General features: G+C 36.6%; 1 protein-coding gene across 2 annotated transcripts in view; it reads left to right on the top strand.

Moving 5' to 3' along the window:
- The window catches only part of ADGRD1 (adhesion G protein-coupled receptor D1), a 162062-nt gene that overhangs the window by 495 nt on the left and 142410 nt on the right, over positions 1-19157 (top strand). The window contains exons 2-8 of one of the 2 annotated variants that reach the window (XM_085321109.1): positions 1617-2330; positions 2427-2463; positions 5892-5975; positions 8603-8698; positions 11532-11654; positions 14249-14425; positions 15601-15855. In XM_085321109.1, coding sequence (XP_085177235.1) covers positions 2163-2330; positions 2427-2463; positions 5892-5975; positions 8603-8698; positions 11532-11654; positions 14249-14425; positions 15601-15855 — 940 coding nt within the window. In that variant the 5' untranslated portion in view covers positions 1617-2162. The remainder of the gene's footprint in view (positions 1-1616; positions 2331-2426; positions 2464-5891; positions 5976-8602; positions 8699-11531; positions 11655-14248; positions 14426-15600; positions 15856-19157) is intronic. The other variant, XM_085321106.1, reaches the window with a different exon arrangement.

The following is a 19157-nucleotide window of genomic DNA, read 5'->3' as shown; positions in this document are numbered from 1 at the left end:
TAACAATGGAAGAAGTCTAGCAAAACTTAGAAGGAGAATAAGTGAAAGTCAGATCAGTTATAACTAAGCAGAAATTGAATTTGAGTTCCTAGAAAAATTTAAAGTTCTCAGTTATTTTGTTGTGTAGGTCCGAAATCAGGGTTAAAGTCCAAATACTCAAGTTTTCCCAATATTCAACTTTTATAATAACTAACTTCAACATTGAAATATTCATGCCCCACAAATAGTTTGCTGCTTTCTAAATTAAATATGTTCTCTTCAGTCCTTGGAACCCCGAAGTCCCATCTGCTTGCCAGTCATCTGAAGCGTCCAAAGGTATCTAAATCCTTGCAGAATTTCAGTATGCGTTTGAGAAGTCAGTTGGGTAAATCAAGACAGTGGTCACTAGGCAAACCTACTGGCCTTCCTGTTATATAATCACTACAGGGAGCGTTGGTAGAAAATTTTCATCCAAAAAAGCAAAAATCCATTCTATCCAAGGGTCAGGTACCAAAGAAGCTGTGATTAAGAAGAGGACAATTAAAAAAGAAGACTAATGTCCTGGAAGGAGTAGACCTCAGGAAAGGGACCCAGCAAGTATAGGCTGATAYACGAACCTGAAGGTATGGAGCTGAGAGATATAAAATGGAAAGTTTTGGAGGGAAAGAGTAGCTGAAAGACTTAGGGTCAAGGATAGTCCTAGATAGTCACTGGTATAAATGGAAGCCAAATTGCACGGTATCTTTTTCTGTAGATCGGCGCCTTTTGTACCTGTGGATTTTAGGTAGAGAATGCTTTGCTAAGCATCTGGGGCTGAAAACAAGATCTAAATTATTGACATACCTCTAAGCTGAAGAAATAATAAACAAAATAATTTGAATTTTGCTGAGATGTTAGCATGGTCTGATTCATGTTTCCTAGGTTCTAATCTTACTTCACCTGTACGTGGCTCGTGAGGATGAAGAAGGAGCTGAAATGGGAATGCAGAGAATAGATGAACAGAGATGGAGAGATTATCAAAATTTGTTTAAAATACATTAYTTTTCAYTCWGAATTAAAGAACTTCTTAGAAATAAGATATTAACACAGATGAAAAGACTGAATGAAAAACATCARTCAGTGTTAGCTGCTATTTTTGTTTTTACTTATAAAATAGTGGTTAATGCATGTGATATAATTTAGAATGTAGTAATTGTGAGGCTTTTGTTAAAATAYGTATTTAAATATAATTAATTTTTGATAAAAAGGAAGTGGAAGTGGCTCCTATAAAAGTTTAGGAGTCTTCTCTCAGCTTGTCCAGTAGTTTTGTTGTGTGGCTTTGAACAAATCAACCAAATGGTTAGTGCCTCAGTTTCCCCGTCTTGATAGGGACAAAATAAAATTAATTCCTCAGAACACCATGTGATTTTTAGCTTTTTRAAACTCATACTTCTTAGACAGAAATACAAACTGTTATTTTAATAAAAAGACCTTAGATCTTCAAAACCTTTTGTCCTAAATCTGTCATATTGTTCCTCTGAATTTGAAACATGAACACTCGTCCTGGCTTGGTTTCTTTTCTAAGTGTGCAGATCACTAAGAGCAGTAATCTCTTTAGTCTGTTTGAACCGCATTGACTTGTTTCCACTTGTTCCTAGCTGGCTGGTGTTAGGACCCTGAAAAGAGGCAGCAGCRATGTGATATAAATAGAGTACCAGAATGGGACAAAGTTTGGGAAGAAAGCATGACATCACTCTGCCTTGCTCTCCACCCAGAAGGATCTGAGATGGAGTTGCAAACGTGAGCTGGAAAAGCGAGGAGTTAACAAGTCACTTTGGTCCGGTTACTGAGGAAATAGCGAAGAGTTATACGCCCTGTGCACTACGAGGAAGTACACTTTCTTGCTAGCAAAACCAAAACTGGCTGCAGATCTCTGACAACGTGACAGTAATTGAAAGGAAAAGACAACTGCAGAAAGTTGAAAGCAATCTTTTTGTTTGGCATAGATCGTAACAGAAGCGATTGACTTCTTTCTGTGGAATGATACAATTTTTGGATCTGATGCACATTTCTTATGATTTTGCTACAATCGTGGTAATTTATTTATGGATAAATGAAGAGATCAGAGTGTGAAGCAAGCAGATACTACTTACAGGATCTGGAAGAATATYGTGCTGTCGAAGGAACGGACTTCTTGAACCTGCATGGAAAATGTCCCTTTTAATACAAAAAGGAGCAAAGCAAAACTTATGACTGAAACATTACAGGAATTTGATCTCTGTTGTACTTTTAACCTTAAAAAGACCATGAAGATTTTATTGTCTCTCCTCTGTCATTATTCTTTACTGGTTTTATTGCAGTCCAAATATCAGGTAATATTCTCAATATGGCTAGYATTGAGATTTATTTGAATTCCTCTTAGCAAGTTTTGTTTCAAACTGTCTCATTATGTAATGTTTYATGCGCAGGTGTATGGAAACTATTCCCAGCTCCCCAAACACCCAGGTAAGAAATGTTCTATTTATATTTTATGACAACATGCTTAAATATTTATTTGCTTTCTGGTTTATATATTTCATTTTTCCAAATCTTACTTGAGACTTTATTACACTTTGAATATGGAACTGGCATACGAATGTATCAGACTGCTTCAATTCCGTTTCAATTCCACGTTCTATCTACTAAATATTCCACATAAAAACGCGTATAGAAAAAACTGCTTGTATTTGCATAGAAAAACTCARACTTAACTCATATGCAGTGATCACTTATTACTTTTTATCTCAAACATCCGCACAGATGACATTTTGCTGTAATTTCATAGTGTTCARCATTTTAAATTAATGGACCTGCAGTTAAATATTACATTTTTGTATACTTTCCAGTGTTTTGGCATGGCTTCAGGGCATCTACTCTCCTCTCAGCCTTCTTACTTAAATTTAAATCAATCATAGAACATATTTGGGCTCTCGTCTGTTTTCAGTGCGGAAAAAACTTGCTCAAAGCTTATCTGAGGTCTGTGTGTAACTGCAGAGTTTTTCTGTTTGCATAAATAGTTTAACCTCAAGCCTCATGGTGGTGTACAAGTACAGTTTTAGTGTTTTACCAATTTATGTATTTCTTTGTGCTTTTAAGTTTTAACCATACGTAATTGCTTCCATAATAAAACGGTGTGCTCTGGAAAAGCCATGCTGCTGGCTATTGCAGTGTCTTCAGCCAGCAATAAAAATACAGTCTCGGTTCCYATAGATCAGGATCTCTGGCTTTTAATTGGTGGCACAATAAGGAAAAGAAAGGCCTCACTCAGTAAGGAGGCAAGTTACACAACACCTAGTTTGCAGTATTTAGTGCACTGTGCATGCGTGAGCACAGCTGTGAGCGATCCTTTCTGGATTTGAACTGGATAGGAAACAAGTTCCACGATTTGGTTCTAAACACGCAGTTACCTACTGAAAGCACGTTGCAAGCGGAAGCCGAATTCAAGCCAACAGGTCCCCGTTCCCTGACGCCCACGTCCCCTGTAAGCGGGTTGACAGCATGGCTTGTGCTACACAGTTCAGAACCGGGAGCGGGGAAAGCCGGTTCACGTGCAGTGTGGCTGTGAGCAGTTTGCTCCTTTGCTGTGTCTCTGCTTCCCTTCCCATTCTCTTCCCCCTCCCGCCCCAGCTTTTAAATATAAGCTCTTTAAAACGTAGCTTCTCCTTAGGTATTTGCCTGATGCCAGCTGCAGTAATGCATAGAAGCCTTCGTTGTGATGGAACTACAACTATAGTGTTTATGCCATGTCGTGACATCGATTCATTTTTCTCTCTGGAGTCTTCTCTTCTGTTCTTTTTTCTATTCTAGTGTGCTTTTTTCCATCACGTCTCTGTAAATTTTAATCCCTTTTCTAACATGAAAGTTAGATGTTAATGGAAGCAAGAGATATTTGCATAAAAGCTCACTGCAAACCTGCAGGCATATTCTGGGCTTAGCAAAATAGAGYTGGTAGTTTGAGAGCTGGCTGAGATAAACTAGCACAGGTTGCCTGTGTGGATGCTCCTAACGCAGTAGGAGTTCTTCACTTCTGCGGTAGCCAGTGTATGTGCTTGGAAAAACAGAACTGAGCACATACCCAGACTTAGTTTACCTGAATGAAAATAAACTTTTTCTTGTTCCTATATCCTATTTTCTTAGTGTGCTTTACTACACTCAGCTKAGTGGAGTTTGGGTTCCCTGGGGTTTTCAAATTGGATTTTGTATGTGTGTGTYGTTTTCTTCTTACCTTACRATAGCTTTCTTCTTTAGTTAGCAGTTGTATCTTTCTCCATGTTTTCCAAGTACGCAAAGCAAAYGTAACCATAGGAGCTCATCCATTTCTCTTAAACAAATCCCTTTCCATCTACTTATTGTCATGCTCCCCTTCCGTGGGGGAACCTCTCTGGCAACTGCAAACATTCCTAGTTAGGGAGACCAATAACAGATTCTGGTCAGTTATGAATCACTTGTCAGCTATCCTTGGGTGTAATTCAGTTTGGAAGGAAGTCTGAGTAAATTGTGCATCGTGATGAGATGCATGGCTGCTTTTAGTTCTGTGGTCTCAGATCTACCATTGTTTGTTGTGATGTTTAGCAGTTTTATTAGCTCTGTTCTCATATTCACAAAATTTTAGAGTCCTGTCAAAGCTCTAGAATTATACTAAAATAGTAGAGGAGGTCAAAACAGCACAGACTAGACAGTTYGAGGATGCAAAGAAAACTTTTAGCCCCTCCAAGTTCAGTGTAAATGGCTGGTCTCTGTATCCAAGACGTTGGAGTGATTGTCAAATGAGCAAACTATTTTTGATTTCTCTCAAGGACAAGAAAAGGTGTGAGATAGGTTGTAAGGGTCAAGGGGATACTACTTTGTAGTTTGCTTTAATTTGCACTCCGTTTTCATAAGGTTTTGGGAGCGTTGGTATGATGTGCATACTGTGTGGCAGTTTGGGTGGTTTTTAGTTATCTCGGTTTGCTCATCAGGATCTTGAAAAGTTTCCTGGGAATCAAAAATGAGTGTAGGACTAAGCCACTGACATAATTTGTAACTGAGGTTTGCTTCACATTCTTTGGAGACCCAGAAGGATCAACAATATTATACTCACTGGGTAGTGCTATTGAGGATACACTTACTGTTTATTTAYGTTAAGGTTATTTTGTTAGTAAGAGTTTGCAGGAACTAAAATGTGGCTTTGTTAGGTCAGTCCAAACACAATATTAACTATTCATCAGAATAATGAAGACGAAGGCATAGGTAGACTTTTTTGAAGTTAGCTAATAATCTTCCCTCCCACCCCAACTTTATACTTTGTCTGATGCTTGAAAGTAGGGGTAGAACTGTATCCCAAGGTCTTGCATGGTTTCTCCTGTGGGCTTTGTGAAAAGGACAAGACTCCTGAGAACTTCCACTCCCTTGAATGCTAGAGCAGAGTCTTTTGCTGAGGAAGTATGCTATAGAAACTAGACAACCTACACAGCATTCCCTTCTGTGTGTCTTGTAMTATCTATTGTGTTTTAGAAAGCTGAGTAGACCTTTAGTTATTGTGTCATGTCTATTAGCATCTTAAAATTATTGCACTAGATCCTCAGCTGCTATTTCAATGAATGCTGCCTGACACACTAGCAGAGACTTGGTCAGAGATCACTGTATGTTTCAAATGTAGTTAAAATTTGAAAACCTTATTTTTTTATTATTTTTTATTTTTTTTTTTACAGTGGGCAATCAGCTATGGCTTTAATGTCCTGTGCCATTTTGATTTATAGTCTGTCTTCCTTGCTTATGTGCAATGTTTGATTTACATAAAATATCTTGTTTTACTCAACCTRTTAGTCTCCTTTATTGTTTTCTTCTGTGGAGACTTGTTACACTCAATGTTGGACCTTACTTTAATGACCTTTTCATCTGTTTTTTCTTGAAAGGGTTCAAAGTTCTGGCATCGGCTTCCCATTACTGGCCATTGGAAGATGTGGATGGAATTCACGAATTTCGGGATACAAATGGAGGTAGACGCAGAATTTGTTGACAATGGCACTAACATAAGTGTTTGTAGCAGTCCGTAAGTAGAAAGGCAGTAGGAGAAATAAAGGGATTAGCTTTCATACAACAGCAGCTGAGACTTCTTTTTAATACTTTAGTAATGCTTAGATGCCCAAGTGATACTCCATTTGAGTACCGATTTTTTCTTTTAGAGAGTTTTCTCAGACACTTTGAGCTGTCCATGCATTGTTAGAATTATAAAGAGAAATGATTAATTAAATTTAAAATYGTATTGCTATTAGTTGATTTGGTACATGCATAACAGGTACAAATACACTCGGTGAGATCTTTGGTTATGCCAGCAGTGAAGATGCCTTTTTTTTGCCTCCTTTCAAAAGGAGTTAAATGCCCAAAGTCTACAGGCACTTTCGAAAATTGTGTATARTATGCATAGAAAGTGAAGCACAAGCTGTTATCTGAATATTTCTTACTCATTTAAATCTGTTTTTGAATGATTCTGTAAAAACAATATTGTAGCAATACTTGAAAAAGTTTTTCAAGCTGGTCTAAATCATGAGAGGCTTGGTATGGTAGAGCACTCACTGATTTGAAAGGAAGTTGGTAGTCAGGATTGCACGGTTCCACTGGGAGTGATATTATTATAGTTATTGCTATTTATTACACAAAACAATAACATCAATCACAGTTCATAAGTGGGCAAAAGACAYATTTCTAAAATCTCTTATTTCAGAGGTGCTCAAGTATTTTGAACTTAGAATCTTTGCCTTTCCAGGAAGTTTCTTAGAGGAATGAAATTGGATATGCAGAAATAAATCTGGGCAATATTCTACTCCTGCTGGAGACTGATGGCAGCATTTCTGTTGACTTCAACAAGATCRTAATTTGGTTACCATATGAGTTCTTTAACACAGTTAAATGTAACTGCTAAATGATYTTTCTGACAGTGAACTTCACATAGTTTCAATTGAAGTAAAGCATTCTATCTAGCGTTGTTTTGGCACTCTGTTGCAAATGTTTTTAAGTACTTGAAAAAGATGCATGAAACAATACAGCTCTTGGAAAAAATATAATTGCATAATTAAGGTTATAAGAGCATTTTTAAAAGTGTGTTAAATGGCATTGTTTCAGTGAAATTCAGAAATGTTTTACTTTAGCATCATGGAAGAGTTACAGCAGAATATGCATAGCTTCTGATTCTGCAAAACTTCTTGCAGGAACAGGACTGGCTCAAATGAGCAATCCTCTTTAACACAATGGCATAGTAGGAGTCAAAGAAATTTATTAAGGAGCCAGTGGTATGACTGCTGGAAAAAGGTTCGTAGGACCTYGTCTCACTATTTGCAGAAGGTGCCAGTAGTCAAAGTCTTTCTCTGCAGTGCCGCTCTGACGATTTTGAATTTTCTTTAATGCTGTAGTGGTTAATTCTTAATTCTCGGTTGCTTATATTGTGCTTTATAATACATGGATATAATTTCAGCTGCCCTCAGGAGTTTTATGTCTCTGATATTTGACTTTAAAATACAAGAGAAGTTTTCTTTATTGTTGTAATTCAATGCTGGCGACAACTTTCTTGTTTTTGATACCATTCTGATTACGCAGCCCTTCTGTTTATTGCTAGAGTCTTTCTTGATGTTTTTCCACTCATCGTAATGTCATGCAATTATTTTCATTCCATATTTCTCCTCTTAAATCCTTGAAACATCATAATCTGTCCGTCATGTTAATCCATTTTATTTGTTGAAGTCATTGTGTGCGAAGCCAGATTTATATCTCTCAATGCATTTCTGTGGTGAGAGTCAGTGTCAGCAAATTATTTTTTGGTTATCTCAGCAGTAAAGCTGGTAGAAACAATTGAAGGGACACAAGATAAATACAGGGAATTAAAAAAATACGGGGACATGATCAAGTTTTTCAACTGACCCCTAGTTTTCCATGTGTTTTTTGTTGAGGTTTCGTGATGCTTAAGAGCATTTGTCTTTTCCTTCTGTGATCAAGCTTGGTCTAAATTCTAAATCAATCAATATCTGTTAATATTTACTTTCACAGCCTCTGTATCAGGCTCTGTTTGCCTGCTCGGGGTAAATAGTTATAGTGCACAGGCTACTGACAATTACCAACATTAGCTGAAAAAATTAAAGTACTTTCTTGTTTGATATTCAAATTAATTCAATGGCTCTTAAACTGCAGTAGACAGTTCCAAACAGGAATGGCTTTGAGCTGAGGTTGTCCTGATCTGCTGCCTGCCGATAACGTTGGCCGGTTACCCKTAGTCTTGAGTTACCAATAGCTTTCACACCGGGAAATGATCTTCGTTATAATTGCACGGTTCCTTACTGGCATAATTATGAGAGCCCTTCACCTGAATGCAGTAGTATTGTTTTATATTTTTTTTCCTCTTTAGTGCCTGTCAAAAAACTGGGTTTAGTGATACTGTATCTGCTTAAATAGTATAGTTAAATGATTCAGCATTTACATGGACACAACTCCTTGTGAGAAGTGATTGCGTGATAGTTTTAGAGGCCACTGAGCAACATGTCTGACTGGTGCTATATTGAGAGATATGAACTGGTTAATTCATTACTGATTGTGTTTATTCATTGTTTTGCTTGTTTTCTTTTGTTGTTCCACCCAGCTCTAAGAATCCACAACTTCACTGTGCTTCCTTCCCATAACTCTACCTTTGTATATACCAATGACTCTGCCTACTCTAACTTCTCTGCAACTGTAGGTGAGGATTTACGTATTTTTTTGTTCTGCATTTGTCAAGCTTGGATGGTTCTTATGCACTGGAGTCAAACTGAAAACTGGGCTTTGGTTCAAGTAGTCATGTGGTAAAGCTCTGTTTATGCTTACGTTGATGTAAATCAAAAAGCACTCCTGCAACATTACCTGAACTGCTCTGAATTATTGGGACAGGCATCCTAATGCTCAGCATCCCGTGCAAGGATGGGCACCAGAGGCCCTCCTAAACCTAAAGCATTTGTATTAAGTTTAAATGAAATGGACATTTCAGAGGAATATATACAAGCAAAAGAGTGACTTTTGGTTAAAGGTTAAAAGGAAAAACCATTTCATCAATTTATAGCCATTTTTAAGTGACCCATTAGGAAAGACAAACACAACTGATTTTGGAAAGCCTGTAAGATCTCTTCAATCATGACATCTTTGATTAACATATAGTAAAAACAGACACAAATCTCGTAGAGGTATGCTCTTTTAATGACTTTGTAAAAATGTCAACAGGAGACAGGAGATAAAAGGAAGAACGGAAAATGACAACTCCCCAGGCAGTAACATAGCAGATTGGAAACTTGTTATGACTACACCAGTATAAGCTCAGAGTAATTTAATTGAAGTCACTAGGACTGCTCTAGATTTATATAATGCAGCTGCAAAATCTGACCTGTTGTCCACCGTACAGTTAGGTATCAACTCTCATCTAGTTTTTGAAAAATCCAACCTGAGGAGAAGGATGAAAATGTTAAAATTGTTGTTTGGGCTGCTCAAATACTAGAAGGTTTATATTAGACTAAAACCACTATTTTTCTACTCTAACTGTAGAAGCATGTTGGAAAATCTGAACTCTATTAATAATGAACTTCAAATGACCCTAATTTTTTTCAGTTCTCACTTACTTGCTTTATAGGCCATTTGCATAGTTCTCACGTAGTAAGATACATTCCATACGAACATTAAGGAGTGACATCACTGGCAAAGGAAATACTATGGAATTAGGAATGCATTACCTTATGGGATTTATTCTGGCACAATTAATTTAGAATTTACATGACTCAAAGAATTTAGAAATGTTTGCTTCAGTCTATAATACTTATGCTCTCAACGTTTTTAAAGGAACTAAACTTTATCTGCCAATTAGAGACAGATCTTGACTTCTTACTCAAAGCGAAAGATACCTGAAAGCTGCCCAGTATTTGCAGTGAGACCTGAGATGAACACAGAAAATATTTGGACATAAGYTCACTGAATGCACCATGCTGTTCCTATTTCCTTGAGCTGTTTACTCTACAGACGGGCTAGCACCATGACTGCTGTCTACTTTGTCTCTGTGATTGTCAGCTCTCTAGGAGCTGAAGATGAGATCTCCTCCACACAAGACCCTGTTGCATGAGGGGATGCACCATCCTGAGGCAGCAACAATAGTATTTAYTATTACTGTTCTAGATAGAGGGTTTGGGCACAGCGCTGCCTGTATGTGTTATTGGCATGATTTGTGCTGCGTTCTGTTGTGCAGAGAGGATTCTGTTAAATAAGGTGGATGCCCAAAGATAAACACAGAGGCAAGTCCCTTGTGTCGCAACCTTTGCTATGCACATACTTTGGACTATTTGCATATTTGCCTGATTTCCCACCTGACATCATTACGATTTCACATATTAAGGAGAACGTAGCAGGAAATTTCTGTACTTCAGAGTAGGCAAATACCATGTTCTGCTTGCTGGTGTTGCCCTTGGAAGCGCTGGAAGAGCTCTTACCTAGCATAGTTCTTTTTTTTCAGAAGAAAGTATAGAGGAGAGTCCTAAATGTGGTCCTGAATGCTTGAAGTATTTGTGGAACCCCTGTCACAAACAACATTGCTGTCCAGGATGAAAATCCAAGTTGGACAGTTGCATTCTATCTGCTCAGAAATGAATTTAAATAGTGGGTCCTGTAGAATACAGACTTCTTACTCTAGTAACTCTTTGATTTGTGATTTCTTATTGTCTTCGGTGCTAGAGATAATTTTTTTCCCCCCTTGGGGTAAATGAACTAAACTTCTTACTATATTAGCACTCAGCTAAAGCTTTGACTTGCAGATCTCAGAAGTTTTCTACAGTAAAAGAGAAATATCGTGTGTTGGTGTGTGTTGGGTTTTTCTTTTTGTACTGGCAGGGTTCACGTATCATAGTTACTAGGAGACAGATGAATTTTTTTAGGAGTGAACACAATAGAAAATCACAATCAGAAATCACAAGATAATTAGTTGTTGCATGTTAGACAAAGAAGTACCCTTTCCAAATGATGACGATGGCATACCAATGGATGTCTAAAAAGGACTTTAGCGCCTCTTAAATACAGCTGGTCAAATACATTTCACTGAAATATTTTTTTTTTTATGGAAAGTGGTAGGGAATGTTAAAAATTTTGTGGGAGGAAGAATGTATTCTGTTATTTTCTTTGGATTGAAGAATTTCTTGACCATCTCTACTTATTAATAATAAGACAAATACCTGTATGAAGTGATCTTTATTCAGAATTCTGGAAAGTGTAAAATTTATTCAGACTATTTTGAAATAATGTTTTCTGGTTGTATTGCTTCAGCTAAACACTTTATTTAGTGAAGCAAGATTTTGGATGAGGGATACAATTATGATTTTTGCAAACTAGAAATGCAACAATTATAATTTGTATGGTTCCTTTTTAAAAAAACAACATACCAAAGGCCCCCCCCCCATAGTTGGAAACAGATAAAAATACAAAGTGTATGGGTCTTAAAATAATATTTCAATGAAATTTTAATTGATATGTACGTGTTAAAAATTATTTTGCTTTTCCTTCTTTAGATATTGTAGAAGGAATGGTGAACAAAGGAATTTATGTCACTGAAAAGAAAGGGGTTACCTTTCTGTTCTTTGGAAGCTACCAAAATTCTTGCATTAGTAACCCAGAAGTTTGTGGACCTGAAGGTCAGTCAACTCAGTTGTTACTATTTGCTTTTATTATGCTGTTCAGTTATGTCATTAAATAATATATCATCGTTGCTTTCCTAATGGGAAGGACCTCTCAAATTCTAACTTTTGGCACTTTATTGACTTTTAAGGTAATTAAATGGTGATTGCTGAAAAATTAGTCTCTCCTAAGTATGATTTAAATTAGGACTAATAACCAGCTACTTAAATCAATGGTCTAATATGTAATATAAACAAAAACAGAAACAAGCTTACAATGTCCAATATCTTTCCTGTAATGTAATGATTAATTTCTACAAGAACTGCAGTGTGACGAACAGAGAAGGTTCTATAGGTTTCAAATTTACAACATTGTTTTCCAGTGTGATTTCTTAGCAGGTTTTTTTTTCAGACTTACCTTTGGAGATAACAAAATTTTTTTGGTGTCTGGGAATACATTTGTCCCATTAGTTATTTGAATCTCTTTCCTTTGTTTTCCTTCCTTTCCTTCCTCTTGGGCAAAGATCACAAAAGAGGTATATAAGGGTGCCCAGGTGTGGCAATAGGTTAACTTAGAGAAGATGATCAAAACTCTGTGACTGAGCAAAATAGTCACTAGCGGATAACGGTCACTAGTGAAACTTAAAAATCATTAAAAGTAGAAGGATCAGTGGAAACTGGTGGCTCTCTCTACGTAACCTCCAGCAGTCCTGGAGCGTAAGTAGTACTGTTGATACTGAGTTTTTCTTGCTTTTATTGATTTAGGCTATCTTTTAAACTGGTAACATTACATGAAATAGGATTTATTTTGAGCTGCTCTAGTAAGAGCTGTGTATTAAGGTTTTAAGAATGTGGGAAAAAACTCAGGTAGTAGATGGTACGCAGGTACTACCTCAGAGTATTAGAAAAGGTAATTGAGTATCCTACTGCAGGCATATTTTTCTTATGCATATCTTTTTATACTTTTTTCCATACCACTGGGAAATAAAAATCATAAGTACTAATATTTCTACAGCTACAGTATAACATAATAATCAGAATCAATTATTTTTATAGCACCAAAGCTCTTCCAGTACCTCACAAACAAGAACATTAAACCCATAAAACACTGAAATGTTCAATGGATAAAATGTGAAGAGAAGGAATCATAAACAATGAATACTAAATCACTATAGCAGATTTTTTTTTTTTTTTTTTTTTTAATCCCATTTCCTGGCTGAAAAAGATCAACCTTTTTTTCTAAGGGAAGTTTTCTTTGCAGGTTCCAGAGGAAACCTGCCTGACTGGTGTTCCTGCTGTCCCCATGCTTCCTTCCTACTTGAGCCTTTCAGCCTAATAAGTTTCTCCAAGGTTCAATTTCTTGCTACTTCATGAAATTAGTGAAGCATCATAAGCCAGAGTTAAGATGGAAGAAATATAAATATATATGCAGAACTAACCTGCTTTAGGTGAATGTGGGCATCTTGTCAGAAGAGATGTCATTTATGTTTGACAAAAATCTTTTTATATTCTATCAAGCTTTCTGGCAGAAAAAAACTTTTCTAAATTACAGTGGAATTACTATATGACTTGCAATGAGTTTTACTTTTAGGTTCACCACTTCATGAAGTGATGAAATCCACAAATCTGCATAAAGAGGATTTAGGTCTATAATTCTTTCTGGTGGCTGTTACTGTAGCTACTGGATGATCCAATAGGAATAAACATTGCCAAAGACAGTGGAGACCAGTTCTACCATGAATATGGTTTTATATATGTTGTATAACYTAATCTTTTTATCTACATCATTTATATTTCAACTGCCTATCTTTAAAGAGGAGATAACAGCACTCCTCTACCTTACAGGAGTGTTAGGAAGATGYAGGGGAAAAGATCTGAAACACTTTGGTAGAAGAATCACTTTAACAGGCATAAACACAGCCTTGGTGGCCCTTTTACCAGGGGCATGAAGGACAGTGCATAGAGACAAGGGAATTGCAATGCTCTCTGGAAAAAGAGTTGGAACAAAGTTTCAACCTGTTATTGGTGTGCTAGAGAAGCCAAGGCAGGAACGCAGAGTAACTTTGCAATACCCTCATCAGCAGGCATTTACAACAGACCTCAAATTCTTGAGTTGGGAAATCACAGCATTTAAAACTTCCAACCCATATACATCAAGATCTGGCAAACTTGGACTGTTCATATACTGATTGATGTCTATGAGGCTAGTGATAATTAATTAACATTTCCTTGGTGGTTATTTTATCATACACTGTTCTCAAAATACTTTGTACATAGATATGACAGTGCCCAACTTGTACCGAGGATGAACAGAAAGATCACTTAGACCAGAAGATACTACGTAGCTAACTACTTATTGTTCAATAATATAAACTTTAACATTTCTACTAAGTTAGTATGACAAAAAATTTGTGGAATAGTATTAAAAATACTGCTCAGAGTAGTGGAGGAAAATATCTCTGACTTGTGAGCTCTCCTTGTTTATGTTAGCGGGTGATCTATCCTTAAAACCATTTTCACTGTCTGTATTCCACAGTGTTGGAAGCTTTTAGTTGCATTTGTGTTTTGTTTGTTTTGTTTCCATTTTAAATCCCCTCACTTGCTTCCATCAGGAGTAACGTTTTCCTTTTTCTGGAAGACTCAAGATCAGCAGGATAGGTTTCCTTCTGCCTCTGGTGGACAAGTAATTTCCAGTGGTTTCAAAATCTGTTCAAATGAAGGTGAAGGCTCTGTAGAATTTTACACCCGTGGAAATGCAATGAAGTGGAAAGCAAGCTTTAGTCCGCCAGGTAAAGGTCACCTTTTCTTTAYTCATTTCTTTGTTATATTTTACTTTATTCTTGCAGGGAGAGATATGTTAAAAACACAACTTCAGGAAAGAGAAGTGGACTTGGGGCGGGGTGGGGAGGAAAGTGGAAAGAAGAAGARTAAGATGCATCTCTGTGCCTAATASCTCTCCTGCTGTGCAGAAAGAAAGCATGAACTGATGCTGTTCAGCAAATATCCTTGGACCTGTACTCCTGGTGTTCCTTAAACAGAGTTCTTATTGACGTCAATAGACTAATGGCCACTTACATGGAGGAGTGAGGAATGCACGTTAATCCCCAACAGTTCTCAGTATATTCTGAAACTGGATGTGTGTTGCTACAGTGCCTCTCAAATTTAGACTTCATTTGATAACTACCTTACTATGTGTTCAGTGGTTTCACCTTTTAATTATCTGCAAAGGATCAAGTTTTGTATGCCTTGAATGGTATTAATAAACATCTTATGAATAGAAAATACCTTCCTGCTTTTATCTTTGATCTAAACTGTATATTGTCGGGAAGTGGTATTACCTGATGGCTGGAACAAATTCTTGGATTTGATAATGCCACTATCGGTCGTCAAATCTTCTCTTAATTTAACTCCTTTAAATTGGGAAAATAAGACTTTTTCATAGTAACMAAACTCTATTACAGCTCTGTTACAGCTTAATAAATCAGTTTAGAAATGATGTTTTAAGATAAAAGCCATTAAATGGTAAGAATAATTTGCATGTTTGTGGATTAGTTTAAGCAAAAATAAATATTATGTTTTAGGCCTCTGAMCTATGACAAAAACAGATTTCTCTTAGTTGATCTATTTTCCTATTGTCCGGTTCTTGGAGTCTTTATGCATTTCTTGCTGAATGGGGAGTTTTGAGTCAGCTTTGAAGAGATTTCAAATCTTGGCTAATAGTACTTAGCAAGCGTAATTTATGCAACTTCAGTGAGCCCAGATAAGACAAAAGCTAAGAGCCATTCTGCTGAAGTTCTTTCCCAAACGGGCAACGATTGATGTATGTGATACAAACATTCCCTAACTGTTAACACTTTGAACATAGCTCTACAACATTGCCAAAGTTAGCAAAAACTTAGTGAATAGGAAAGACTCTAACTAAAGTTGATTCATGGATTTTACTGTGACTATCAATACGTTGCAGGTCCTTACTGGACACACGTTCTCTTCACTTGGAAATCAAGAGAAGGACTGAAAGTCTATGTCAATGGAACGCTAAACACAACTGATCCAAACGGGAAAGTTTTCTATGATTATGGAGACCCCAATGCAAATCTGCTGACTGGGACAGAAGGGGATCAAACTAAGCGCTATGTGAATGGGGCATTTGATGAATTTATTATATGGGAAAGGGCGCTCACCCCCAATGAAATTGAGCAGTACTTTACGGCCGCTGTTGGTGAGTATATGCGTGCTGTTGCCATAAGTTCTCTTTTGTAAAGCTGTTGACTTTATACTTAGCCTGTGGGATTTTTTTGCTACTGTTTTCCAGCTTTCAGCTATTGAATACACTTTTTTTTTATGGAGGCTGACAGAAATGCAAATATAAATGCCACTGAAACTTTCAGCTCTCTGTGCATATTTTTCATCTTGTTCTCCTTTAAAATGTCGCCAAAAGTTAGCAAAACTAGAAGCATCTTGCCATTATTAGATCCYCTATGATCAGAGAAGAGAAACGACGATTAGACTGGGGTAGAATGGTATTAGGGAATACTGACAGTAGATTTTTAACTTGCACACTAGTTGTTGTGTAACTTGGAGCCAACTCAGCCTCTTAATGTGTTCCCAGAAGATGTGGATAATAACGCTCATCTTCCAGTTTCTGGAAGGATGAAGACTTAACCCACGTATGCTTGTGAACCATAAAGAAGATATCAGCTGAAATATAAAAGTAAAACAATTGAGATTTCAGCAAAAATGTCGGACTTAGACAGTGGCCAGTAAACTCCACCAGCCATCCTGTGGATCATTATTATAAATCTTTCACTACGAGAAAGGCTGTGTTGCTATAAAGCACTTGTGTGTGAGTAGCAATTAGAAAGATCCATTTCTGAATGAAAGCTATGGAGCATCTTGACCATTTAGCTTCACTGACAGTTTCACTGCTTTCCTATATTTTTACTGGGCTATTCAGACTTAAAGCAGTTAAACCTATTGCTCTTGTCCTTTAAAACCCATGGGAACCACTTTTACATCAAAAACTCTTTGAATAATACAGAACTTTTGATGAAACCATCAAAATGAGAATGCATACATTTGATTTCCAGGTTTGATTACAGCAATCCAGTTTATTTAGGATTGAATTCACTGAAAAACCCTCCAGCTGGTATATAATGGAGCAATCTGTTTGCTTTGCAACACAAATCGSAGTAATCACCTTAAAAATTTTGCTTTTTAAAAAGTGATTCTTATGTCTTCAGGCCTTCTGATTCAGAGAGCAGTCATTTAATTCCAGAAATAGTATAAATTTTCTGTTCTGTGTTTGATCATCGTATTTAAAAAGAAAAAAATTATTAACTTTATAGTGTTCAGGTCATGTTGGAAACATTGCTATTGTATCTGGCTGCTGTATCTTTCACAACAAACTAGGGTTACTATAACACTATCCAACCCAAAGCTCCCATAAATCACATTCCTTGATTTAATGCAACACGAGAAGAATGTTATGTTACTAAACTCTAGAGCAGTGGATTTTCAGATTGACCTGATCATCTATGTATGTGCCTGGTTTCACTGTCAGAGAGGCATGACTTATATAAATACAAGGGCAACTAATTTTTTAACCCCTTAAATTCCTGTGAATCCACAAGAACCATCCTCTGAAGTCTTCCACTGTTCTAACCCCCTATCTTCATTCCAACGAACAGGCAAAGCATCATGGAAAGTGTTTTCTATGGATGCAAATCCTATTTTGAAGTTAAATTTTTAATTCTTTGTTTGGAAATCACGGAACAAGTTTGTGTCCGTATCTATTATACATTAGGGCATTGTAGTGTTACTGGGGTCATTGGTGTCGGAATATTTAGCTGCTGGATGTTAATGTTTGCAGCTGAGACTTTCAAAGACTTCAGCAGAATCTGAGTATCTGAGTACCTGATTCTTGCTGAAGTTTAAATACAGAGTTGTACTTTTTTTTTTTTATTTTTTTTGGAAAACAATGTAGCAAGTCTTCTAAATCTCATTTATATATTGAGGTAATATATTATTGTGCTGTGAGATTTTATAAGTTTGCTGTAATTTGCGTGACATTAAGTGATTTTTTTTTCCCTTAAAACTGTAGTTCACAGGTCTTTAGAATTATTTGAAACTACCAATTTTCAGTGGAAAATCTAAAATTTCTGGCCTCTTTAAATTAAAGCTGGATGTGTGTGTAAAGTGACTCTAGGTATATTATTTCTGTAAGTTTTATGAACTTTAAGCCAATCAAGTGATTTTGAGCACTTGAAAAATGTAGAATATTGACTTTTGCTTTTTTCCTCGATGGTGTGGACTGATCAGTTTTTTCTTTTTTTTTCTTTTTTTTTTTTGATTTCCATCTTGACAGATACAATTGAGGCAGTCTTGGAAAGCAAGGAATATTACAGTAGTAATCAACATAGATACCAAGGATGACCTTGGTTTACTATTTATTGTCCTTGCAGAACTAAACCTGGGGATGAAGCTGGGCTACTGCAGTCTGACATAAGAAACTTAATAGGACAGCTTGTTTTTTAATAGAATGAATGATCGTGTTCATTTTGGGTCCATGAAGAAAAATGTGACCAACCTATGCCACTACTGTTTGATTTTGCCTGGGAGTGTGGTATTTCAGCACACATAAATTCTTGGGAAGACATAGATTAGAAGAAAATTTTATTTCACTATCACAAATGACCCATAAATCCCCTTGCACAGAGAGGAATCAATATATTTAAAACAGAGCAGCTGGAAACTATCCAAAATTGATTTTTTTTTTTTTTGTCTTGACAAATCACTTATGACATACTCGTATGGTAATCTTCAATGGGTGTAGTTCTAGCAGGTTACATTTATTGGTAAAGCTAGATTGTTTAATGGCAGCCTCACTGTTGCTTGAAATCACCCCAGCTATCTGCTAGAGATGCTTTCTATAATACGTTCAAACTACTATTTGGCTGTATTTTGCCTACTTGACCAGGGTTCTTGTTTTATGCAAAGCAAACRTGCCTCATAGGCTCTAATATGCTACTGTTTCTATCAATGTTGGTTTTCTGTTTGAGGGTGGTGCCTTGTTTTCATTGCAAGCAACACAAGGATTTTCGCTGGCCTTGAATGCTTCTTAAAGACTTTTGCTGAAAGTTGCTTTCTGATTTTTAACTGCATGTATGTGCCTTTATTTAGCACTCGAGCAGGTTAGACCCAAGACACAATTATTTAGACAACACTACTGTCTGGAAATGATAGCTGAGCCCTGAGTATTGCTTTTATCCAGTGCCTGTATACCCACAGTGCCTGTTCTAAAGAGTTTATAGTCTAAAAAGAGAACCTAGGACAGATGAGTGAAATATATGAAGGTCATGAGTGAAAATTTCCGAAGTGCCTATAGACAATTTATTCTTCATAAGGTATAGCGGATTTTGAAAAATTTGCCCTAAATAGCTTACCAAAGAGTCTGCATCAGAGCTAGAGAAGGAGGTTGAATGTCGATGTTTTAATCATACAGTTATTCCTTTTTTAATGGAA

The sequence above is a fragment of the Rhea americana genome, unplaced genomic scaffold, assembly GCF_003343005.1.
Source record: "Rhea americana isolate MKP2758 unplaced genomic scaffold, rheAme1 scaffold_68, whole genome shotgun sequence".
In the NCBI taxonomy this organism is placed as follows: domain Eukaryota; kingdom Metazoa; phylum Chordata; class Aves; order Rheiformes; family Rheidae; genus Rhea; species Rhea americana.
The sequence above is the reverse complement of the archived record's forward strand: the minus strand, read 5'-3'. Positions and strand labels throughout refer to the sequence as shown.